The sequence below is a fragment of the Felis catus genome, chromosome A1, assembly GCF_018350175.1.
Source record: "Felis catus isolate Fca126 chromosome A1, F.catus_Fca126_mat1.0, whole genome shotgun sequence".
Lineage (NCBI taxonomy): Eukaryota > Metazoa > Chordata > Mammalia > Carnivora > Felidae > Felis > Felis catus.
The window spans coordinates 142,098,205-142,124,174 of record NC_058368.1 but is presented as its reverse complement, the minus strand read 5'-3'; the positions used below and the strand labels follow the sequence as shown (position 1 = coordinate 142,124,174).

At 35.7% G+C, this 25,970-nt stretch overlaps 1 protein-coding gene across 5 annotated transcripts in view; it reads left to right on the top strand.

Moving 5' to 3' along the window:
- The window catches only part of AP3B1 (adaptor related protein complex 3 subunit beta 1), a 262,957-nt gene that overhangs the window by 29,633 nt on the left and 207,354 nt on the right, over positions 1-25,970 (top strand). For 4 of the 5 annotated variants that reach the window (XM_023257772.2, XM_011284118.4, XM_023257774.2 and 1 more), the window contains exons 2-3: positions 6,884-6,959; positions 16,434-16,508. In XM_023257772.2, coding sequence (XP_023113540.2) covers positions 6,884-6,959; positions 16,434-16,508 — 151 coding nt within the window. Of the gene's footprint in view, positions 1-6,883; positions 6,960-10,798; positions 10,839-16,433; positions 16,509-25,970 lie in introns of those variants that run through there. The other variant, XM_045062465.1, reaches the window with a different exon arrangement.

Below are 25,970 nucleotides of genomic sequence, written 5' to 3'. Positions count from 1 at the left end.
TGGTTGATGTTTTTTACTGGTGCTGAGAGTGACTTTCTGATAATAATAAGATTTTCTTTAATTCCAGTCACAAATTTTCTTTGAAACTATAGAAAATGTATTTTGAACATGAAAGGAAAAGTTATACCACTTACCACCACAAGATGTCACTTATGTAAAAATAAAGTTGGTATCCTAGTTCTCTAAGCTGGAAAGCTACAGGTCAATAATCAGTGAAGAACTAGATAAATAAAAAAAAAATTTTTTTTGAAACTAGCATTGATTTTTCAGCAGTCAGTGAAAATACTGCCAATGCAGCGTTATTTGAATCAACTCTTTTAATGTTTAGAAAAAAGAATTTAATGTCTAAGATTGATGCTCTAAGTGATACATGTTAATAGGCCTCATTTGAATCCACATAAGGAAGGAGGTAGACCTAAAGTGGTTCAGTACAAGTTACATATTTGAGGGTAAATGAGGTATTATGGTATTAACTCCCAAATCTACTGTTTTGGTGACAAGCAAAGAGGAATTTGAGAAGAAATCTGTAATTTATATCAGGATTTTCAATAGTTTTCATGACATCTTTGTGAAGTTGAATATTACATCAGGTGGAAACAATGCTTGTGGCTTTGTTTCTGGTGGCTTTTCTCTGAACCTCAAACTATTAGCTATCTGCCCATGCGAACACAAAAGATACTTATATTTGTTGTTGAAGACTATGTTAAACATGAACAGCACAATCTTTGGCTTTAATGTTGAGATCTTGTTTTCTTTTTCTTGATTTGAAAGAGTGGGTCATTACCTAAAAATGGTTGGGAAGGGGACTTTGGCTTCTCAAGCTTAAAAGAAACAAACCAAGTTTCCAGTAGGCCATGAATAAAATTACTCAGAGGGTTTGAGAGTTTGTGTTGTCCTAAAAATTGGCATTTTGTTATTCTTCATTGCTCACTTCTCTAACACTGGTGGAAAACTCTTGGGGAAAACTAAGGGGGTCAGACACTGGAGAATGAATTTTCTTTTTTCATTTGGCACATGTTTGTGTGATCACATTTTCATTCTATTTATTCCCTATCTAATTACTTCAGTTTGTTTGCTTTCTTACCCCTAATAAGGTTTTTAAGCTTTTTGGGGGGGCGGGGAGGAGTTTAGATTTTTCAATTATAAAAGTATATACATGGTCGTTGAGTAAAATAGAAAACTAACAAAAAGTAGAAGGAAAAAACCCCTCATGCAGGGTTCCATTATTTTCTCTCCCTTTTCAGTTACCTTTGCTGTGTGGAAGAGTGAGAAGTTTTAAGAAGGGATTAGGGGTGCCTGGGTGGCTCAGTCAGTTAAGTGTCGAGCTTTGACTCAGGTCATCATGATCTCACGGTTGGTTCCTGAATTCAAGCCCCACGTCAAGCTGTCTGCTGTCAGTGCAGAAACTGCTTGTGACTTTCTGTCTTCCTCGCTCTCTGCCCCTCCCCCGTGCTCTGGAAAGTAAGCATTAAAAAAAAAAGAAGGGATTCTAAATGTATTTTGGTGAATATATATAGTATTTTAATATTTGGTAGTTGAATATCATCAGATATAGTTTTTATATATTGCCTTTTCTACTGGCGTATTTCTAGGTGTATGTGTAATTAATTAATAGAGAAAAGTCTGTTTTTTAATTATTTAATTATTTTTGTATCCCACTAATGATCACCCATTGTATTTAATTTCATGAGCTGCTTGGAAAGGAACAATAATTTTTTTTCATAATAAATTTCATTGCTTCTACTCTTTTTGGAAAGAATATATATAGTAAAAAATATATATATTATAATGCAGTGACAGAATGTCACAGACTGTGGCTTAAAAGAAATTTATTTTCTCCCACTTTCTGGAGGCTAGAAGTCTAAGATCAAAGTGTTGGCAACTTTGATTTGTTTTGAGGCCTCTCTCTCTGGCTTGCAGATGGCCGCCTTCTTGCTGTGTTCTCACCTTGTCCTCCCTTGGTCTTTGTGTGTCTGTGTCCTAATCTGCTTTTACAAAGACATCAGCTGTGTTGGATTAAGTCCCACCCATATTGGCCTCATTTTCTCTTTAAAAGCTCTGTTTCCAAATACCCACATTCTTTGGGGTTAGGACTTTATAGGATTTTGGAAGGGACACTTAGCCTATAATAGCACCTGATTAATCATTCTTGTGAAGTGCTTACTGCCTACGTTAGGCTTAAATTTGTAAAATATGCAAAACCTAAAGTAATTTTGTGTTGGGCTTTCTATTTGTAGTTAAGGAAGCTCTTCTGATCTACTCTTCGGCCTCAAGATGAGATGAAAGGGCTTCTGATACTTTCTTTTTGGTATTTGAACTATTTCATGAAGGAGCCATGTAGAGTAAATTTGCTTTCTTTTTTTCTGCAGACTCTATTGTAAAAAGTATGAACAATTGCTAACCATAAACTAATAACTATTGCAGGTAGTTAAAATATGTAATAGTACAGTCTTAGTTTCCTGTCAGTTTCTTAGAGTCAGTTGAGAGGATTTTCCTTTGATGTGCTAAAATAATATTCATTGATTTTTCTCAAAATAGATGTATGCCTTGTAGGTTTCTTTGGAGAACTCAGCATTTTATTTTCACGTGTGAATAAAACATTATGAAAAATTTTAATATCAACTTTATGGAGATATAATTTGCATACAATAAGTTAACATAAAGATTGTAATTAAAAAAGTTTTGTAATGTTTATTATTTTGAGACAGAGAGAGAGAGAGAGAGAGCGAGAGAGAGAGAGAGAGAGAGAGAGCAAGCGGGGGAGGGACAGAGAGAGAGGGAGATAGAGAGTCCGAAGCAAGGTCCAGGCTCTGAGCTGTCAGCACGGAGCCTGATGTGGGACTCGAACTTGCAGACCTTGAGATCATGCCCTGAGGTGAAGTTGGACGCTTAACCCACTGAGCCACCCAGGTGCCCCTAAAGATTGTAATTAGATGTTTTGATAGATGTATGCACCTGTTCAGTCACCACCACAGTTAAGAAGATACAGAACATTTCTGTCATCTTACAGAATAAAATTTTCTCATGTTCCTCTGCTGTCCAGTTCTCACTCTACCCCATGACCCCAGGATACCACTGCTCTGCTTTCAGTCTCTACAGATTAGTTTGCATTTTCCATAATTTTAAATGACTTAAATCATGCTGTTTTGTGTCTGACTTCTTTCACTCAGAGTAATGATTTTGAGAATTCATCCACCTTGTTGCATGTATCAGTAATTAATTTGTTTTCATTGCTGGGTAGTATTCCAGTGGTTGGCCATTAAGTCACACTTAACTGATGAACATTTATATTTTTTCCAGTTTTTTACTATTATGAATAAAGCTTCTGTGAATATTCATGTAAGTCATTATGTGGAAATATGTTTTTATCTTTCTGGGGAGTGGAATGAGTAGGTCATACGATTCTTAAATTTTTAAGAATTGTCTAACTTTTCCAAATTGGTTTTTTTTTTTACATTCCCACCAGCAATACATGAGAGTTCTAATTGCTCCAGAGCCTTGACAACATTTGTTATTGTCAGTCTCTTAATTTCAGCTGTTCTAATGGATGGGTAGTGATATCTCATTTAATATGCATTTACCTGATAATTAATGATCTTAAGTATTTTTTCATGGGCTTACTGTACTGGCATTCCTGTTCTTTTGTGAAATGTCTGTTCACATAATTTCACCCATTCATTTGTTTTTAAAAATATTTTGTTTTTAAATTCTCTCTTCACCCAATGTGGGGTTCGAACTTAAAACCCCGAGAGTGAGAGCTCCACCAGCTGAGCCAGCCAGATGCCCCTTGACCACCCATTCTTTTTTTTACCTTTTCATTTTTGATTGGCTTAACTTCTATAAAGTTCCCAGTTTTCCTCAATGGTAAACTATATAGTATAATATCACAGCCAGGATGTTGACACTGATGCAATCCACCATTCGTGTCCAGATTCCCCAATTTTACTTGTATTTATTTGTGTGTGTGTGTGTGTGTGTGTGTGTGTGTGTGTGTGTGTGAAAGAGAGAGAGAGAGAAAGAGAGAGAGATCTATTCTGTTTTGTGACTTGTGTAGTTGTCATAATAGTAAAGATATATAATGGCTCCGTCACTGCAGGAATCTCTTTTGTTGCCCTTTTATATCCTTCCTTCCCTTTCTTGTTCTTAACCCACAGCAGCCACTAATCTTTCTCCACTTCTCTAATTTTGTTATTTTTTTTTTAATATGAAATTTATTGTCAAATTGGTTTCCATACAACACCCAGTGCTCATACCAACAGGTGCCCTCCTCATTGCCCATCACCCACTTTCCCCTCCCTCCTATCCCCCATCAACCCTCAGTTCTCAGTTTTTAAGAGTCTCTTATAGTTTGCCTCCCTCCCTAACTTTTCCCCCCTTCTCCTCCCCCATGGTCCTCTGTTAAGTTTCTCAGGATCCACATAAGAGTGAAAACATATGGCATCTGTCTTTCTCTGTATGACTTATTTCACGTAGCATAACTATCCCTTGGGTAAATTCCTAGCAGTGCTACTGCTGGGTCATAGGGTAGGTCTATTTTTAATTTTTGGAGGAACCTCCACACTGTTTTCCAGAGCGGCTGCACCAGTTTGCATTCCCACCAACAGTGCAAGAGGGTTCCCGTTTCTCCACATCCTCTCCAGCGTCTATAGTCTCCTGATTTGTTCACTTTGGCCACTCTGACTGGCGTGAGGTGATATCTGAGTGTGGTTTTGATTTGTATTTCCCTGATGAGGAGCGACGTTGAGCATCTTTTCATGTGCCTGTTGGCCATCTTCAAGAGTGTTATATAAATGGAGTCATACAGTATGTAACCTTTTAGAATTAACTTTTCTCACTCAGCATATTTCTGTGGAGATTAATCAGAGTTGTCATGTGTATCAGTAGTTTATTGTTACTGCTGAGTGGTATTCCATGCTATGGATGTACCACAGTTTGTTGAAATATTCATCCATTGATGGACATCTGTGTTGTTTCCATTTTGGCTGATAGGAATAAAAGCTGCTGTGAATACTTCTGTGCAGGCTAAAAAATTTTTTTAACATTTATTAATTTATGAGAGAGTGTGAGTGGGGGAGGGGCGGGGAGAGAGAGAGAGAGAGAGAGAGAGAGAGAGAGAGAGAGGATCTGAAGCAGGTTCCAGGCTCTGAGCTGTCAGCACAGAGCTGGAAGCAGGGCTTGAACTCACAGACTGCAAGATCATGACCTGAGCTGAAGTTTAATGCTTAACCAGTTGAGCTACCCAGGTACCCCTTGTGTGCAGGTTTTGTGTATTAATTTCCATTTCCCAGGGATAAATACCCAAGAGTGAAATTACTTGGTTGTATGAGAATTCCAGGGTTCTATAAAACTGCCAAACTGCCTAGTGGCTGTAACCCTTTTAAATCCCCCCACCCTGGCAGTATATAAGTGGTCCATTTCCTCTATGACATCACTATCATTAGGTGTTGTTACTATTTATTTTATTAAAAAAAATTTTTTTTTCAACATTTTTATTTATTTTTGGGACAGAGAGAGACAGAGCATGATCGGGGAGGGGCAGAGAGAGAGGGGGAGACACAGAATCGGAAACAGGCTCCAGGCTCTGAGCCATCAGCCCAGAGCCTGACGCGGGGCTCGAACTCACGGACCGCGAGATCGTGACCTGGCTGAAGTCAGACACTTAACCGACTGCGCCACCCAGGCGCCCCTGTTACTATTTATTTTAGATGAGAACCATTTTGATACATGTGTAGTGATATTTTGCTGTGGTTTTAATTTGCATTTCTCTAATAGCTAATGAAGTTGATTATCTTTAAACGTACTTTTTGGCATTTCTGTGTCTCCTTCAGTGAATTGTTTGTCGACGTCTGTATTAGTTTGCTACAACTGCCATAACAAAATACCACAGACTGAGTGGCTTGATTGACAGAAATTTAATTCTTACTGTTCTAGAGGCTAGAAGTCTACCGTCAGACTGTAGGCATGTTTGGTTTCTCCTCAGGGCTCTCTCCTTGGCCTACAGATGTCTGCCTTCTCTCTGTGTCCTCACGTTGTCCTGTCCTACCGTCCAGAAGTCTGACAGACTGCCTTCATTTTGTTCCTTTTCTCCCTTGTAATCCAAGCTAGCAGTGTCTCTGATACATAATCCCATTTCTGTTCCTGGCTTTTGTTATGACATCTGATTATGTTCATGAGTACCTGTGATCTCTTAATCAAGTAATTTTCCAACCACACTTTTGAAAAAAGGTCTGAAGACGCATTCTTAATACTCTCCAATATGGATAGGCTGAAAATTTTCCAAATCTTCAAATTCTAGTTCTTGTTGCTTAACAGTTCCTTTAGTTTATCTTTCTCATTTTACTGTAAACATCAAGGAAAAATCATGCTGTGCCTTTAATACTTTACTTAGAAATCTCCTTAGCTAAATATCCAAGTTCATCACTTTAAACTTCCACTTTTCATATGACATTGGAAGAAAATTGAGACAAGGATTGCCTTTCATCCAGTTCCCAATAACTGCTCATTTCCATCTGAGATCTCACCATAATCACTTTTAACATCATACTCCTACTAACGTATTTTATTTTGAGAGAGTGAGAGTGAGAGAGACAGAGAGTGAGAGAGAGAGAGGAGAGAGAGGGAGAGCAGGTGTGTGGGAGGGGCAGAAGAAGAAGGAGAGAGAATTTCAAGCAGGTTCCATGCTCAGTACAGAGCCTGATGCAGGGGCTTGATGTCACGAACTGTGAAATCTTGACCTGAGCCCAAATCAAGAGTCAGACACTTAACCAAGTGAGCCACCCAGGCATCCTGCTCATTATTGTTTCTAATTCTTAAGAAATGATATATTTTAATAGCTTTATAATGTACAAGATTGAAATAGGGATTTTTTTTTTCTTTTGTATAGGAATGAAGATCTAAAGCAAATGTTGGAGAGCAACAAAGATTCTGCTAAATTGGATGCTATGAAACGGATTGTTGGGGTAGGTAAAGTAGATCATTTTAATATTTGGAAAATGGACACGTAGTGATTATTTTAAGTATGTATTAAATAATATATTAAAACATTCCATTTCCCTTTAATATTTGCTTAGTATAGCCTGTGTAAAATGTTTTGGAAGAAGTTTGGAGTGTCACAGTTCAGAAACTTGAGTTTTAATTCCTTTTTTCTGAGTTCTTATTTCCCTGTCGCTAATATCATGATATTTCTCCTGTGGTAGGAAAAGCTAATCATTTTGAAGACAAAATAAGATTATGTACAACAATATTTTGACTTCCCACAAAGAGGGATACTAATTAACTAAAGGATTTTTTTTTTGTCATTTAAAGGCCTGAAAATTGTAAGCATTTTTTTTTTCTGGTTGTCAAATTCCATTACTATCAATAGCAAAATTATTTTTGAAATTTGATTAGGATAATATGGAATTTATATTTTAACCTTCTTCCTTTCATCCCTCTTTCCTTGTCTTTCAGTAACATTGTATTTATATTTTGTAGTTTTTATTCTAGAAATCTTGTACATTCCTTATTCCTTGTTAGATTAATTTGTGTATTTTTAAATCTTGGTGGCCATTATGAATGGTCCCCTTCATTATATTCTTAATATTAATTATTACTGGTGTATAGGAAAATAAGTGACTTTTCTTTGTTACGCATCTGGTCTTTTCAGTTAACTCTCTTCTTAGCTCTAACTGTTCTTCAGTTTCTAAGTTTGGATTTTCCGGGTAGAAAATTACATTGTTTGGAAGTTATGAGAGATTTATATTTTGTTTTCAAATATTTTAAACTAATTTTTATATGAAAAAAGCCTACTGGGATCTGTTTTGGAATTGGATTAACTCTGTAGATCAATTTTGGGAGAATTAACTTTTTTTTTTTTTAGTTTTTACTCTTTTTGGGAGAGGGAGATAGTGCACAAATGGGAGAGGGAGACGCAGAATCTGAAGCAGGCTCCAGGCCTTCATCTGTCAGCACAGAGTCCAATGAGGGTCTCGAACCCATGAACTGCAAGATTATGACCGGAGTCAAAGTCAGACACTTAACCGACTGAGCCACCCAGGTGCCCCGAAAGAATTAACATTTTTACAGTATTTTGCCGTATGACCATGATCATGATTCTGTTTCTTCACTTGTTCAGGTCATCTTTAATTTCTTTCAACAACGTATTATAGTTTTTAGTGTTACATTTTATTTCTTTATTTATTTATTTTTTTACTTACTTACTTACTTACTTACTTACTTACTTACTTACTTATTTATTTATTTATTTATTTATTTATTTTAATTTACATCCAAATTAGTATATAGTGCAACAGTGATTTCAGGAGTAGATTCCTTAGTGCCCCTTACCCATGTAGCCCATCTTGCCTCCCACAACCCCTCCAGTAACCCGTAGTTTGTTCTCCATATTTATGAGTCTCTTCTGTTTTGTCCCCCTCCCCTGTTTTTATATTATTTTTGTTTCCCTTCCCTTATGTTCATCTGTTTGTCTCTTAAAGTCTTCATATGAGTGAAGTCATATGATTTTTGTCTTTCTCTGACTAATTTCACTTAGCATAATACCCTGAAGTTCCATTCACATAGTTGCAAATGGCAAGATTTCATTCTTTTTTTTTTTTTTTAATGTTTATTTATTTTTGAAACAGAGAGAGACAGATGGGGGAGGGTCAGGGAGAGAGGGGGACACAGAATCTGAAACAGGGTCCAGGCTCTGAGCTGTCAGCACAGAGCCTGATGCGGGGCTCGAGCTCACAGACTGCGAGATCATGACCTGAGCCGAAGTTGGACATTTAACCGACTGAGCCACCCAGGCGCCCCTACATCTTCTTTATCCATTCATCCATCAGTGGACATTTGGGCTCTTTCCATACTTTGGCTATTGTAGATAGTGCTGCTATAAACATGGGGGTGCATGTGTCCCTTCGAAACAGCACACCAGAATGCCTTGGATAAATGCCTCGTAGTGCAATTGCTAGGTCATAGGGTAGTTCTATTTTTAGTTTTTTGAGGAACCTCCATACTGTTTTCCAGAGTGGCTGCACCAGCTTGCATTCCCATAGTGTTACATTTTAAGTTCTATTATTTTGTTAATACTTTTTCTAAATATCTTGTGTTTTTGATGCTATTGAATGATATATTTCAATTTTCAATCAACAATTATTTTTTACTAACTTCCCCTTTTGTTAAGTAACTAATAGTTATTTTACTTTGAGTTTTTCCCACTGAACTATTATAGCAATCATTTGTTCACCTTCACTTTTGTCCAGTTTTTAATATTTCTAGGTAGCACCACATTTCTATGTGGAACCTTACTCAAACATTTGAAATATTTTCTGTTCATGTAAGTATGTATCATTTCAAAACATCTTTTGGCTAGAAGTAGTTCACTGGAGTCAGTCAGTTAGAATTTTGTATTGGCTTTAAAGTTTCTTATATTTTCTTAAAGTAATTTTTAAAATTTAAATTTCTCATTATAGTTAATATTCCTTGAGCCCTGAAAATGGGGTTTTGTCACTTTATATGATTGCAGAGTAGTTTTAAGCTCTTTTCATCATAGTTAGAAACATTTCTAAATTTATTCTGCTAAAATTTGAATCGTTGCGTATTTTACCAAGTTGTTTTTTCAAATACATCAAAGTGTTAGCAGTGCACATCTGATTGTCTTTCGTACTTGGTAGTCCTATGATTCAGTAGAGAATTTTTTCAGCAATATCTACCAGTGTGAAACCATGATGGTAGTCACAGTTTATTTCATTATCTTGCTTTGGTAATATCTGAGACTTACTTAGTATCATGGGGTAATGTTTCCAGTGTTTGATAGGTTGAATAAAGTCTCATGTATGCCAAAGCATTCCTAGGGGGAAAAAACCACCTACTTCAAAATCTTGTGGTCACCTCTCACACAGCAAGACTCAGGTTGAAGAACTCATACATTATTTTTCTTAATATTTCTGGAAAATACCTGTCTTGTGTTTATAGCACATGTCCATGTTTTATGTTGGCTTGGTGAAATGTGGTGAACTAAGGAGACTTTGAAATGTATTGTTTCATATAGTGAATTTAGAAATAAGTTTTTTAGCTAAAATACTGATGAGTTGTCCTTGGAGGAATGGAATATTTGTAATGAAATCTGTGTTGTATTGAATCTTTCATATATTTTCTTCTAGTATGTGTTAAATGTTGAAGGTTTTTCTCAGATTAGTTTACTTGTCTTTGTAGTTAGGGGATAATGAGCAAATCTGAACCTTTCTTTGATACGATTCTTAAAATGCCTAGGTAAAATCACTGATATATGTGATTTTCATAGCCATTCATCTTACAGGGTATTTGGTTGGATAGTACTGACCTTAAGAAAAATAAAAGTAATTTCAAAGTTCCATATGTTTTTGTAAATATTTTTGAAAAGATCTTAAACTAAATACAAGTGGTACATTATTATTGTTGGATAATTGAGAAAATCCATGTAAGAAAAAGAAACTAATAATGTGTTCATGTATGATAAACATTTTTGGTGTAAACTTTTCTAGACATTGTTCATTCCTCTCTTCTTTCCTTTAACAAAAATGTTTCAGTTGTATGTGTGCCTTAAAAGATTCATCTTGTGCGTGATGCTGGCATCTTGTTGTTCTTGGGTTGGAAATTGCTTAAAGGGCCAAGATTTTTCTGCCATGTTGATACACATCAGGACCAGTTCCATAAGCAGGTCTGAGTTTTTACTAGCCATATAATACCTTAGAGAGTTTTCTGTCAATTTTGCTCCACTGTTACTTTATGGAATATAAATCAAGGATCAGTTCATTTTCTATTTCTTCATTTATTCTAGGTTGCTGATTTTTAAGAGCTGGAATTGGGTCTGAGACTCTGTAAGATCTACCTTTCTTGCTTCCTTCCCCACCATCCTTCCCTCCGTTCGTTCCTTCCTTGTAAATTAACCAGTATTTATAAAATCAAAAATTTTGAACTTTGTAAAATAAACCATCTTTGTTACTGTGAAAAATGAAGCCAGTTAAAATTTAGAAAAGCACAATTTTTCCTCTTTTTTTTCCCTGAGTTTAAAAAATTAATGTGGATTTTTAGATCTAGATGATTACTCATTATTTATAAAAAAACATAAGCAACATGAAAATCAATCATAATAATACACCACATTAACAGAATGAAGGGGAAAAACCCACAAGATCATCTCAATTGATAGAGAAAAAGAATTTGGCCAAATTTAACACTCATGATAAAGCACTGAACAAACTAGGACTGGAAGGAAACTACCTCAACATGTTAAAGGCCATGTATGAAAAACCCACAGCTAACATCATAGTCAGCAGTGAAAGACTGAAAGGTTTTCTTCAATAAGGAAAAAGATAAGGATGCCTGCTTTTGTCTCTTCTGTTCAATATACTATTGAAAGTTTTAGCCAGAGCAGTTAGGCGAGAAAAAGAAATAAAAGGCACCCCAATTGCAGAGGAAGAACTAAAATTATCTTTATTCACAGACAACATGATTTCATATTTAGAAAACTAAATATTTTATGGAAAAGTTTTAAAACTAATAAATGTATTGAGCAAAGTTGCGATATACAAAATCATTACATAACAATTACTTGCGTCTGTATACCCTGACAATGAACAATTCAAGAAAGATACTAAGACAATAGTCCTATTTACAGTAGCATTAAAAAGAATACAATACCAGAAATAAACTAAGGGGGCAAAGACTTGTACCTTGAGAACTGCAAAATGTTGCTGACAGAAATTAGAGAAGACACAAATAAATGGAAGGGCATCCTATGTTCATGGATTAAAAGACTTAATATTTTTAAGATGTCAGTATCAAAGCGATCTACATATTCATTGTAATTACTATAAAAATTCCAGTGATATTATTTGCAAAAAAAGGAAAATCTATCCTAAAATTCATATAGACCCTGAATAACCAAAATAGTCTTGAACAAATTTATAAGTCTCACACTTGCTGGTCTGAAAACTTATTCCAAAGCAACAGTAATCAAAACAGCGTGGAACTGTCACAAAGACAGACATATATACCCCACATAGCATGCAGAAGTAAACCCTTAACTGTGTGGTCAAATGATTTTTGACAAGAGTGTGAAACCGTTCAATGGTGAAATTATAGTCTTCAACAAATGGTGCTGGGAAACTAGATACCACCTGCAAGAAAATGAATTTAGACCCCTACCTCATACTATATATAAAATAAGGCAAAATGAATCAAAGACCTAAATGTTAGAGGTAAAAATGTAAAAATTATAGAAGAAAACATAGGGCAGAAACTTCATGACATGAGATTTGTCAGAGGTTTCTTAGATACAAACCAAAAAGTGAGCAACAAAAGAAAAAAATGGATAATTAGGACTGTATCAAAATTAAAATCTTTGTGCATCATATGATACCACAACATTGTGATGAGACAAGCCTCAGAATGGGAAAAAAATATTTTCAAATATGTAAAAAGCCATCCCCCCAACATATAGGAAGGGGTTCTCCTATATCCACTTATTCCCCAGGTAGAAACTAATAGGTAGTTTTTTTACTAAAGTATTTTAAGTGAACTACATCATGTAGAAATTTGTTGAAATTTCTATCATATCTGAAATAATCTGGTATCTTTTTTATCGTATCTGAAATACAGTACATCCTGGATTGACTCAATAGCAAAATAAGAGAAAAAAGAGCCAGAAGTTGAAGACAGATCATTAGAACTTAGTTGGTTTGAAGAATAGATTAATAAAAGGAAAAGAACTGAACATAGCCTCAGGGTTTTGTTGGATAATAACAAAAGATCTAACAAATATGTCCAAAAGGAGGAGAGAGATTGGGGCAGTAAAAATATTTGAAGAAATAACGGCTGGAAACTACCCAAATGAATGAATGACATAAACTTATAGATGAAAAGTTCACTGAATCCCAATTAGGATAAACCCAAAGAAAACCATGCGTAAACACATAGCAATTAAACTGTAGAAGACCAAAAATAAAGAAATAATCTTGACAGTACCTGGAAAAACAATGATACATTACATACAAGGATCAGTGATTTTAATAACATCAGAAACCATGGCAGCCAGAAGTCAGTGGAACATCTTTAAAGTACTGAAAGAAAATAGAGGTGATACTTGAACAACACAGATTTGAATTTCATGGGTCCACTTATACGTGTTATAGAGTACTGTGCTGTAAATGTATTTTCTCTTCCTTATGATCTTTTTTTCTCATTATTTTCTTAATATTTTCTCTAGTTTATTGTAAGAAGAGTACAGTATATAGTATATATAACATACAGAATATATCTTAATCAACTGTTTATGTTATCTGAAGGGTTTCCGTTCAAAAGTAGGTTATTAGTAGTTAATTTGTGGGAGGAGTCAAAAGTTCTACATGGATATTCGAATCTGCAGGGGATTGGTACCCCTAACCCCTGCATTGTTCAAGGGTCCACTGTATTTGGCAAGCATAAAGGCCTAATTTTATTCTTCTTAAGTTATACATGTCTGAGAGGTTTTAAATAGGTGTAGATATATAGGATAGCATAATATAAAGGCTAGCGGGGAGGTGGGATTAAAAGGGCCTATCTGGTTGTAAGGTTTCTACATTTTATTTGACCTGGTACAATATTAAATCTAAATAGACTGTGAAAGGTTTGTTGAATCTTGATTTGTCCATCTGATAATCCCTAGAAGAACCACTAAACGTTCTTCAAGAAGATATAAACAAAAAATCAATGTAAACATTAAAATACCAAATACTAACAAGTTCCCAAATAATGGGAATGACAGAGGTCAGTCAAACAAAACACACACAGTAAACAGAAAACAGATAATAAAACTCTAGACGTGGGGGCACCTGGGTGGCTCAGTTGGTTGAGTATCTGACTTCGGCTCAGGTCATCATCTCACGGTTTGTGAGTTTGAGCCCCGCATCGAGCCCTGTGCTGTTAGCACGGAGCCTGCTTCGGCTCCTCTGCCCCCCTCTCTGCCCCTCCCCTACTTGCTGTGTCTCTTTCAAAATATATAAATAAACTTAAAAAAAAATTGCAGACCTGAATCTAACGACACCAGTAATTATATTAAATGTGAGTGATCTTAAGTCACCAACTAAAAGAGATTGTCAGATTGGATGAAAATGTTAAGATGCAACTGTATGTTCTGTAGGAGAAACCCATTTTTAATATAAAGACATAGATTAAAAATACAAGGATGGGAAATATATACTATGAAAACACTAAACAAAACATAAAAGAGCAGCTACCACTGCCACCCTGGCACTTTCCATTTCTCATACAGTCCTTTATTTTTTTCCATAGTACTCTATTTTACCATCTCACACATTGTATTTTTTTGTTTATTGTTCCTAGCCCCCATTAGAAGGTAAGCTCCACTGGGCAAGGTGTATCCCCAAGGCCTACAGTACTCCTTGGCATGTAGTGTCCTTTCAGCAAATATATGTTGAATGAACTTGACTGTAGGGTTTTTTTCTTCCCTCAAGTATTAACATCTTTTTGAATAACCTCCTGTAGAACAGTTAGGGAATCCTTGGAATAGGATATAATAGGACAGGATCTTCAACTTCAGGTATTCATTGAATAACTGAAGGCATGGGCCCAAAAACATTTGTTCCCTCTCTCCTCATTTTACAGGTGAGGAAACTGAGGGAGGTATAAAAATCATAATAAAGATGTTTTAGCTGCATTATTTGTGAACCTTCTGTAATATGCAGTAGGTTTCACAGAATATTCAAATCCTAATGTGAAAGATAAGGAAACAGAATATGAAAGGATTGGCTTATATTGGAGTGTTTTTAAGCTGTTATGTAGAAAGATCTTATTGAAAAATTGCTAATTGGGATTTGAATGCTTAAAATATCACATAGTATATAATAAAACTTTTGTCATGATTTTATAAAACTAATACCTTCCATCTTTTTTAAGATAGTTTTTAGATATGGTGTATAATTCATGAAGAATCCCTTTCCAGAAAATGATCCTGTTGTTAAACTTTATTTTGTAGCTACCAAAATGTAGACTATTAAACGACATAAAGATATATTCCGAGAATGAGAGTGAAGGAAATGGGGATACAGGTAGACATAAAACTACAGTAAATAGAAATAAAACAGCACAAATGAAGAGTGTGAGTTTAAAAATTTTAGAGGAAATTAGAATTGGACAGCAATGTGGGCCAGGTATTTTTGGGTGGTTTTAGGGAGGGAGAATGATTAGAATTTTAGAGAATTGTGGAAAGTAAAAAGAATTGACTTGGGGGTGTGATAAGGCATAGAGTAGCCAGAGAATGTTCTGGTAGTGAGTAGGTCAGTTTACTTTGATAATAGTGTTGGTGTAGAACAATAATTGTTGCTATGCTCAAGAGGGATGTTGTAAATTGTGAGGGCATTTAATATTAAGTGAAATAGTTTGGACTTTCAGGCAGCCAAGGGCTTTTGAAATCTTTGAGAGGGGCTGACATGTACACAGTAGTGTTTTAAGCATGTGAAACTGTCAGTGTGGTACATTATGAACAGGAGCAGGAGACTGTTGGAAAAGACCTTTGTGAGATGATATTGACCTATTTTAGGATAGTAACAGTGAGAAAGGATTAATGTGATAGTACAAAGAAATCACAACAGGACCTAGTTACTCTGTACATGTGGGAAGAGACCAGAATAAATCTGTGGTTTCTGGTATCTGGGAAAATTGGTGGAAATAGGAAGTTCTAGCATGAATGCTGTTTTATCATGAAAAATGAGTTTGGTTTTAGCAAGTTTGAGATGAGGGAGACATCTAATGATGTCCAGTTACAGAAGTGTAACTAGGACCCAGAGTTAGGGCTAGAGTTTGGGGAATTGATCCCTATAAGTGTGAGAGTTAAGTCATGAGGGTGAATGAAATGTTACGAGTTTCAGAGATTGTAGAATAGTGTAGCCTGAAAAGATGGTGATATACAGAACTTAGCGGGCAGAGGAGAGGACTTGGTGAAGAGAACTTTGAAATGTAATGGTTGGAGATAGGGAAACCTATGAAATGAAAGCCAAGGGGGAAATAGTTTGTCCAAAATAACGTTTATTCCCCGCCACCCCCATTGCCAATGTATAACTTTAATATAAGAGCTTTGAAAATAAAGAACAGTACGAATATTTTTAAAGTATTTACAGCCTCATTAGCCAGAGAAAACTATTGTGTTTTATTGTATGTCTTGAACTACTATGTATTTCTTCTTTAATGTGTCTGTGTATTTGTATATTTATATTGATACTCAAGACTTTATTTGTTCTTTGATACAGATAATTGGGATAAGTAAAATGATTCAAAAAGACTTCAGCTTGTGAATTCCATAGCTTATTTGCTGATTCAATTTTCTAAATATTTAATGTATGTAGAATTTATGTTTTATTTTCAAAAGACTAATTTATAAAAGATTTCAACTCTGATACTCCACTTTTATTCTTCAGATGATTGCAAAAGGGAAAAATGCATCTGAACTGTTTCCTGCTGTTGTGAAGAATGTGGCCAGTAAAAATATTGAGGTATTGTTTTGATTCATAATTTTCATAATTCTTTCTGTTGTAAAAGAATCATACTTTTTGTTACTTTGAAATGTGACATAAGATCCTTAAGTATCACTAGATTTCTTTTGCTCTAAGTAAAGTGTTCATAGTCTTAAATAGAATAAACAGTATTTGGATTTTTGGATGGGGAATGTGAAAAATAAATTGAAATTAATTCACCTGGGTGAATGATGGTAACTTGTATATTCGTAGAAGCCAGTTGAGTTGGTGTTCTGCTCTCGGGACTTAATATTAGGATAGCACATATCCAGGGGCACCTGGGTTAGCGTCCAACTCTTGGTTTTGACTCCGGTCATGATCTCATGGTTAGTGAGTTTGAGCCTTGTGTCAGACACCATGCTGACAGTGCAGAACCTGCTTGGGATTCTCCTCCCTTCTCTTTTTGTTCCTACCCCACTCATGCTCTCTCTCAAAATAAATAAATAAACTTAAAAAAAAAAAAAAAAAGATAGCACATGTCCATTGAAATAGACCTAAGTTCATTCAGTAGTAGGATAGTGTTTGAACCCAAGTATTATCACTCCAAATCTAGGGCTCTTTTTGAAACATGGTATACCCTGCCTCTGTACAGTAGGAGGTGAGCAGAAGGCAGGATGTAGTGTGAGCCTTTGAGTGCTTGTCTCTGTGTAGGTTTACACGTGGTGTTTGAATCAGGAATTCAAAGCACTTTGAGGCCAAGGTAATGTTGGGTCAAATGGACTCGTGACTTTTGATAGAGTGCAAAAGAAAAATATGAGCCAATGTAGAAGCCATTGAGTAAGATGAGTAGGATGAAGAGTTCAGTGAAGGGGATGAGAGATTGATCTGAGCAAACGGCTTGTATTTCAAAACAATAGAAGGTAGGAATGAAGAGAATTAATGACCACATCTCTCATGGATTTCACTGTCAACTGATGTAGGTAGTGATTGGAGGATCATGTTTACTCAGTAGGAAGTAGTGATATATACATGAGAATGAAAATGCCAGCACACATGCTTCTTCTTTGCCTGTTGCCAACAGTTTGAGGAATATGCTTAGTTCTCTTTTTGAGTCTGGAAAGTTTGGTAGGAGTAGCAGTCTTCACTGAAGAATATTTTCAAGGACTAAGTGTCATCAGAGCAGATGTTTTAGGTAGAGATAGGTAGATTATAAGAAATAGAAATTAAGGATATAAGGGACTTTTTCACTTTTAATCAACATTATAACCTTTCATATATACTTTGGAAACCTTATGACAGTAAATTTCCATTTTCTCCTTCCTACCTTTTCCTAAGTTATCATACATTTTACTTCTAAATAATGCTAAAATCGCCTAAAAGTATATGGTTATTATTTTTGCTTTTTAAAAGTCATTTTTCTTTGAAATATAGTTAACATGCCATAAACTTTTAAAGTGGGCCATTCAGTGATTTACCAAATTGTACAACCATCACTGCCATTTCCTTCTGTATTTTTATCACCTCAAAAAGTAATCCTGCTTTCATCTGCAGTCACTCCTTGTGCCCCCAGCCCTAGGCAACTATGAATCTACTTTCTGTCTCTATGAATTTGCCTCTTTTGGGCATTTCATATAAATGAAGTTGTACGGGGCGTGACTTTTGTATCTGGCTTCTTTCGCTTCGCATAATGTTTTCGAAGTCCCCCCATGTTGTAGTGTACATCAATACCTCATTTCTCTTTATTGCTGAATAATACTCTCTTGTACGGACATACTGAATTTTGTGTATTCATTCACCAGTGACATTTCGGTTGTTTCCACTTTTTAGCTATCATGAATAGTACTAAACACTTTGTACAAGTTTGTGTGTGTACCTATGTGTTCACTTCTCTCGTATGTGTACCTTGGAGTGATATTTCTGGTTACTGTGATATGGTTACTGTATGGTTTTTTGAGGACTTGACAAACTCTTTTGCACAGCGCTGCATCATTTTACATTTCCACCAATACTGTATGTGAGTTATAATTTCTCCACATCCTCACCAATACTAATTTTTCTTTTTTGAAAAAAAAATCACTGTCTTTTAGATTAGAGTTATCCTAAAGGGTGTGAAGTGGAATCTCATTACTGCTTTTGCAATTTGGATTCACATTTCTCTAATAACAAACTGTTGATTGTCTCTTGGCCAGTTCTGTATCTTCTTTGAAAAAATGTCTGTTCAGATCTTTTTACCGTTTTATAATTGGGTTTTCCTTCTGTTGTTTATTGTTTGAGTTCTTTATATATTCTGAATACTAGATTCTTATCTGTTGTCAAATTTGCAAATATTTTCTCCCATTCTGTGGATTATCTTTTCATTTTCTTGATTGTGTCCTTTGAAGCACAGACATTGTAAATTTTCATGAGTTCCACTTCTATTTTTTCTTGTTTCCTTATGCCTTGGGTGTCATATCTAAGAAATGGATGCTTAATCCAAGGTCATGAAGATTTATATTTGTCTTTTTTCCTAACAGTTTGTAGATTTAACTTTTATATATAGGGCTGTGATCCATTTTGAGTCTCCATGCAATCACTGATCTGCTTTTGGTTACGAGTTTTGTCATTTTTAGAATTTCTTATAAATTAAACCGTACAGTATGATGTCTCTTGAGTTTTAGTCCTTATTTTTTAAATGTTTCATTCATTCATTCATTCATTCATTCATTCATTCATATTTGAGAGAGAGAGAGAGGGAGGGAAGGGCAGAGGGAGAATCAGAATCTGAAGCAGGCTTCAGGCTCTCAGTTGTCAGCAAAGAACCTGGTGCAGGGCTTGAACCCGAACCTCGAGATCCTGACTTGAGCCGAAGTTGGATGCTTAATCCACTGAGCCACCCCGGTGCCCTGAATTTGACTCCTTTTACCTTCAAATCTGAGATTCATCTGTACTATTTCATGTATTCCCATTTTGTTCCTTTTTTGCTGCAATCTGATATTTTTACAATTTTCAGTTTTACCTTTTGAAATACACCTGAATAAAATGCTGTATGTGGTCATGTATTTTAATTTTTAATTTTTCTTGTATTTTAATTTTAACTTTTTCTTTTCTAATTACCTAGGGATAGATAAGTTGCATTGTCTGGGAAATGTATATTTAATTTTTTTTTAAGTTTATTAATTTATTTTGAGAGGGAGAGAGTGCGAGAGCAAGCAGGGGAGCGGTACCCAGAGAGGGAGAGAGAGGATCCCAAGCAGGCCCTGTGTTGCTGGAACCCACGAACCGTGACATCATAACCTGAGCCAAAATCAAGAGCCAGATGTTCAACCAACTGAACCACCCAGGCGCCCCTCTATATTTAGTTTTTAGGAAATAGTGTCATAGAGTTTTCCAAAGTGGCTGTATCATTTGCATTCCCACCAGCAATTGTATGGGAGTTCCAGTTGGTTCACGTCCCTTCCAACACTTGACCTTATTAGACTCTAACATTAGCCAGTTTGGTAGCTGCATAATGGTATTTCATTGTGCATGTATTTGCATTTTCTTTTTTTTTTTTTCCTTTAAATGTTCATTTATTTTTGAGAGGGGGGCTGGGGGAGAGGGAAACAGAGCATCTAAAGCGGGTTCTTTGCTGACAACGCCCGATGTGGGTCTTGAACTCAGCGGTGAGTTTATGACCTGATCTGAAGTCAGACACTTAACTGACTGAGCCACCCAGGCGCCCCTACATTTTCCTATATTTAGTGCCGTTGAACATTTTTCATGATTTATTGGTTAGTCATATCTCTTCTAAAATGTCTGTTCATATCTTTTTTGTTTTATAATTAAAGCATAAGAATTCTGGTTCTAGTCTTCTCTCAGATAGATGGTTATTTATTATTATTTATTTTCTCTTGGTCTGTGGCTTGCCTTTTTGTTTTCTTAATATCTTTTAAAAAACAAACATTTGATTTTGATAAAGTCCATTTTATCTGTTTTTTTCTCAGTTGTACCTCATGGTTTTTGGTGACCTTTTTAAGAGATCTTTGTCTAACCTAATATCAAAGATTTTTCCTGGTGTGTTCTCAAAGTTTAATAGTTGTAGCTATTATATTTAGGTCAATGATCCATGTTTGGATCCAGTGTCCATAGGTCTGTGATCCATAGGTTCGATGATTCACTGGGAGGACTCATAGGACTTAGGATATAGTCATACTCATAGCTATGATTTATTACAATGAAAGGTACATAATAAAATCAGTCCCTGAAAGAGGTGCTTGTGGTAAAGTCAAGAGGAAACCAGATGCAAGCTTCCAAGTATCTTTCTCCAGTGATTTTCCCAGTGATAATCAATTCCTCCAGCATCAATTGTGACAAAAAGTGTGAGGTGTTGTCCGCTAGGAGAGCTCATTAGTGATTCAGTGCCCAAGTCTTTTACTGGGGGGCTGTTCATGGAGGCATTAACTGCCTAGCATGTACCAAAATTCCAAACTCCCTTAAAAAAAGCAAATGTTGAGCATAAACCATATTGTTTGTAAACCACCCTTATCAGGGAATTGTGGGAATGCCCCTAAAATTCAAGTTCCCGGATCCCAGTCAGTGCCAACTTTGAAAGCAGACTTTCTAAGGATAGCATTCTTTGGCCTACTTTATTAACTTTTTCTTGCACAGCACATTTCAAATTAGACTTTGTGTGTGATGTGAGGTAAGTAAGGTTCAAGATTTATTTATTGATTTTTCTGGGTATTCATTTGTTCTGGTATCACTTTTTAAGAAGACTCTGTCTTTTCCCCCTTGAATTGCCTTGCTACTTCTGTGAATTCTTGATCATATAAGTGCAAGTATGTTTCTGGACTCTTTTCTTTTCCGTTGGTCTATTTGCCATACCACACTGCCTTGTTTACTGGATAGTCACGTTGTAAGTCTTGAAGTCAGGTAGTGTAAGCACTCCAGCCTGGTTTTGTTTTTTTAACCTTTTTTTGGCTAGTCTGGGTCTTTTGTCTTTTTATGTAAGTGTTAAAATGAGCGTGTCAGTTTCCTCAAAAGCCTGTTAGGACTGATTTTGTTTGCGTTGAATTTATAGATCACATTTGGGGAAAATTGCTGTCTTTACCATATTAAGTCTTCCAGTCCACAAATGTGGTCTTCTATAATTTCCTTTTGCAGTGTTTTATAGTTTTGGTATTCAAGTTTTGCATGTATTTTAAATTTGTTTTTTAGTAGTTTTGAAAGCTGTTTTGTTTATTTTTTTTGAAGTTCATTTATTTTGAGGGCCACCTGGGTGGCTCAGTTGGTTGAGTGTCCAACTCTTGATTTTGGCCCAGGTCATGATCTCGTGGTTTGTGAGTTCCAGCCCCGCATCGGACTCTGTTGATGGTGCGGAGGCTACTTGTGATTCTCTCTCTCTCCCCCACCACCTTTCTGCCCCTTTGGTGCGTGTGCCTTCTCTCTCTCTCTCAAAAGAAATAAACCTAAAAAATATATAAAATTTGTTTTTAAGTTTATTCATTTTGAGAGAGAGTGTGAGTGAGGGAGGAGTGGAGAGAGATGAAGGGGTGGGGAGAGAGAGAGAGAGAGAGGAGAGAGGAGAGAGAGGAGAGAGAGAGAGAGAGAGAGAGAGAGAGAGAGAAAGAATTCTAAGCAGGCTCTACACTACACTGTACACTGTCAGTGCTGAGCCTGATACAGGGGGAGGGGGCCACTTGAACTCATAAACTGTGAGATCATGACCTGAGCCCAAATCAAGAGTTTGATGCTTAACCGACTGAGCCACCCAGGCACCCCTGAAGGCTATTTTAAACAACATTGTCTTTTTAATTTCATTTCCCAATTGGTTATTGCTAGCATAAAGAATTGATTTTTGTATATTGATCTTGTGTTGTGTCTTTGCTAAATTCACTTATTAGCTCTGATAGCTATTTTATAGATTTCTTAGGCTTTGTTACATAAAGGATCATATCATGTACAAATGTAATTTTACTTTTCTGTTCTTTTTTCTTCTTGTCATATTACATTGAGTACACCGTACATTACAGTATTGAATAAAAGTGATGAGAGTAGTTATCCTTGCCTTGTTTCTTATGTAGAAAGCACTGTGCCTTTATCTTTGAATATGATATTAGCTATAGGTTTTTTTTTGCAGTTGTCTGTAATCATGTTGAGGAAGTTCTTTCTTCCCATAGTTTGCTGAAAGTTTTTATAGCAAATGAGTTTTGAATTTTTCCAAGTGCTTTTTCTGTAACTTTTGACATTATATGATTTTTCTCTATTCTCTTGATAGTGGTAAATGACTAGGATTGATTTTTTTCACTAGTTAAACCTTTTTATTCCTGGGGTAGGTCCCTCATGGTCATCTTGTGTTAAATCTTTATATTGTTAGAATTGGTATGCCATCTTTTTATTAAGGAGTTTTGCGTCTATATGTTATTGTGTCTATATGTATTTTACTTGCAGTGGCTTTTGTTTTGATATCAGGGTAATACTGGCTTTGTAAAATGAGTTGGGATGTATTTCTCCTTTGCTGTCTCAAAGAGTATGTATAGAATTATTTTATCCTAATATGGTATTATTTTATTTTTAGTGTGAAGTCAAGTGTGCTTGGAGTTTATTTTATAGGAAGGTTTTAAATTATGAGTTCAAATTGTTTATTTGGTATAAACCACTGTGGGAAATAGTTAACTGAGCAGACTTGGGTTGCTCAAACCCCATACATTCCCCCAAAAGATACATTTTCATGACTGCTCGTTGTCTGGCTTGGTCAAACTGAGCTGTTGGACTGTTCTGTCTGATAAAAGTGTTTTATCACTTTTTGGTAAACACCTGCTTTTTCTTTTCCTGTTCTGGAGCTTTAGTTACTGATCTCCTACGTAGTGATGACAATATGTGTAGTTGTACAGGATCTACATGACTGATCCCTAATAAATACTCTGGATAGTCTTTCTTTGTCAAGTTTCCCTGGTTGGTGGCATTTTGTACATGTTGGCATACATTGTTGCTGAAGGAATTAAGCAGGTCTTATGTGACTCCACTGTTAGGATTCTTGGAAGCTTGTGCCTGGTGTCCTCTGGACTTCACCCCATGTACCTTTTCCTTTTGCTGATCTTACTATGTATTCCTTTGCTGTAATGAATCATAACCCTGAGTATGACAACTTTTCTGAGTGCTATAAACCCTTCTAGCCAGTCATCCAACCTGAAGATGGTCTTGGTGGATCGCCAACACAGGGCTATTTAGATTTTCTATTTCTTCTTGGATCTCTGTTAGTAATTTGTCAGTCAAGAAATTTATCCATCTCATCCGGGTTGTCAGTTTAGTAACATGAAATTGTTAAAAATATTCCCTTAGTATTTTTTTTTTTTTTTTTTTCCACGTTTATTTATTTTTGGGACAGAGAGAGACAGAGCATGAACGGGGGAGGGGCAGAGAGAGAGGGAGACACAGAATCGGAAACAGGCTCCAGGCTCTGAGCCATCAGCCCAGAGCCTGAAGCGGGGCTCGAACTCCCGGACCGTGAGATCGTGACCTGGCTGAAGTCGGACGCTTAACCGACTGCGCCACCCAGGCGCCCCACCCTTAGTATTTTTTTAATGTCTGTACCTTCTGCAGTGATATTTACTCTTCCTGATAATTGGTAGTTTTTGTCATCTCTTTTTCTTGGTCAGATTAGAGGCTTATCAATTGTATTGACCTTTTGAAAAACAGCTTTTAGTTTTATCCATTTACTTTTTTCTGTTTTGTATGTCATTGATTTTTTAAATGATTATTGACTTTTGTATTTATCTTTTATACTTCAGATTTATACATAATTTGGGGTTCCTTTTTAATATTAAAAATTAATTTACTGACAATTACTTTGTCAGTCTTTGAACATGAACATGGTTGTTTTTCTTGAAGTGGGAAAAAACATGAAAACTGAAATATGTGAATGTCCTTTTCCTGTATAAAATTCACCTAAGAAAGCTGACTTTTTTCCTCTTGAAAACAAAAATAAACAGGACAGTTCTAACAGTATTGAGCTGCTCGAACATCTAGAGAATGTCAAAATAGCTAATTATTTTTAACATGCTTCCTTTTAAAAACAAAGGGAATAAATCTCTGTTACTTAGTGGTCATTTAGAAAATGGAAGCATTATTTACATGTAAAAAAAAGTCTAAATAGTTTCATTATTTTGAAATTGGGACCTGAATTTGCAAAAGACATAGTTAAGGTGGGGTTCTTTTTTTAATATCTTGAGTTGGAAACGCAGATCAAAACTTTTGGTTAATATAAAATACTATGTATTTTCTTCTAAACATTGTTTCATTTGCGTTTTTCAAATTAAATTTTATAGATTTTCATTGCTGTTTAGTTAAAAATATTTTTACTTTATGATTTCTTTATTGACTCATGGATTATTTAGAAGTGTGTTTAATTTCCTCATTCTGGGGATGGAAGGGTTATCTGAATGATCTTACTATTAATTGCTTTGTAACATTCTTCCATTTTAGTCCTAAAGCATATTTAGTTTTATTTCATTCTTAAAATTTATGAGAACTTGTTTATAGATCATCATAGTTTATTTTGGTGTGCAAACCATGTGCAGTTGGTGTAGAGAATGTGTATTCTGCTATTGTTGGATATACATTTCTATCCGTGTTACTTAAATGTGGGTCGTTAGTGTTTAGATTTTTAAAATTATTTTTACTGACCTGTTGTCTGGTGTTCCACTGATTGCTAGGAGGGGGCTTTTAAATCTCCCAGTCGTGATTCTGAAATTGTTCATTTCTCCCTTTAATTTAGTCATTTTCTTGCATAAATTTTAAAGCACTCCCATCACGCCTCACTCTGCGTGTCTTCGTAATGACTTGACCCTTTTACCCTAAAATAGGTCCTTCTTTATCTCTGGTGACACTTTTTGTCTTAAAGTCTATTTGATTTGTTATTCATGTTGCCACTCCAGCCTTCTCATCCCTTTGTCCAGTATATCTTTTTTCCAACTATTTGCTTTTAGCCTGTCTGTGTCTTTGAATGCCCTGTGCATCTCTTATTGCCAGAACATAGTTCCATCTTTTCCCCATCCATTTTGTCAAACTGTGCCTTTGAATTGGATTGTTTATTATTTTAACACTTGATGTAATTACTGGTATGTTTGGATTTGAGTGTACTATTATACTATTTATTTTCTATTTGTCTTTTTTGTTTTCTTTTTTCCTTTCTTCTCTTTGCTTTGGAGGAACTCCCATTTAAAATTTTCTTGTTTTTATTTTTAACCTGTTTATCTTTGCACTTTTTTTTAAATTGTTGACTGTATTTATTTTTATTTTTTAAAGTTTATTTATTTTAAGAGACCGAGTGAGAGAGAGAGAGCTTGTGAGGGGCAAAGAGAGAGGAGGGGAGAGGATCCCAAGCAGGGCTCGGCGCCTTCAGCCGAGAACCGTGAGATCCTGACCTCAGCCGAAATCAAGAGTTGTACACTTAACCGATTGAGCCACCCAGGTGACCCTACTGTATTCATTCGTAGCTTTTTGCAGTTAATTTAATACCGTATCTCTCCACTTAAAATATAG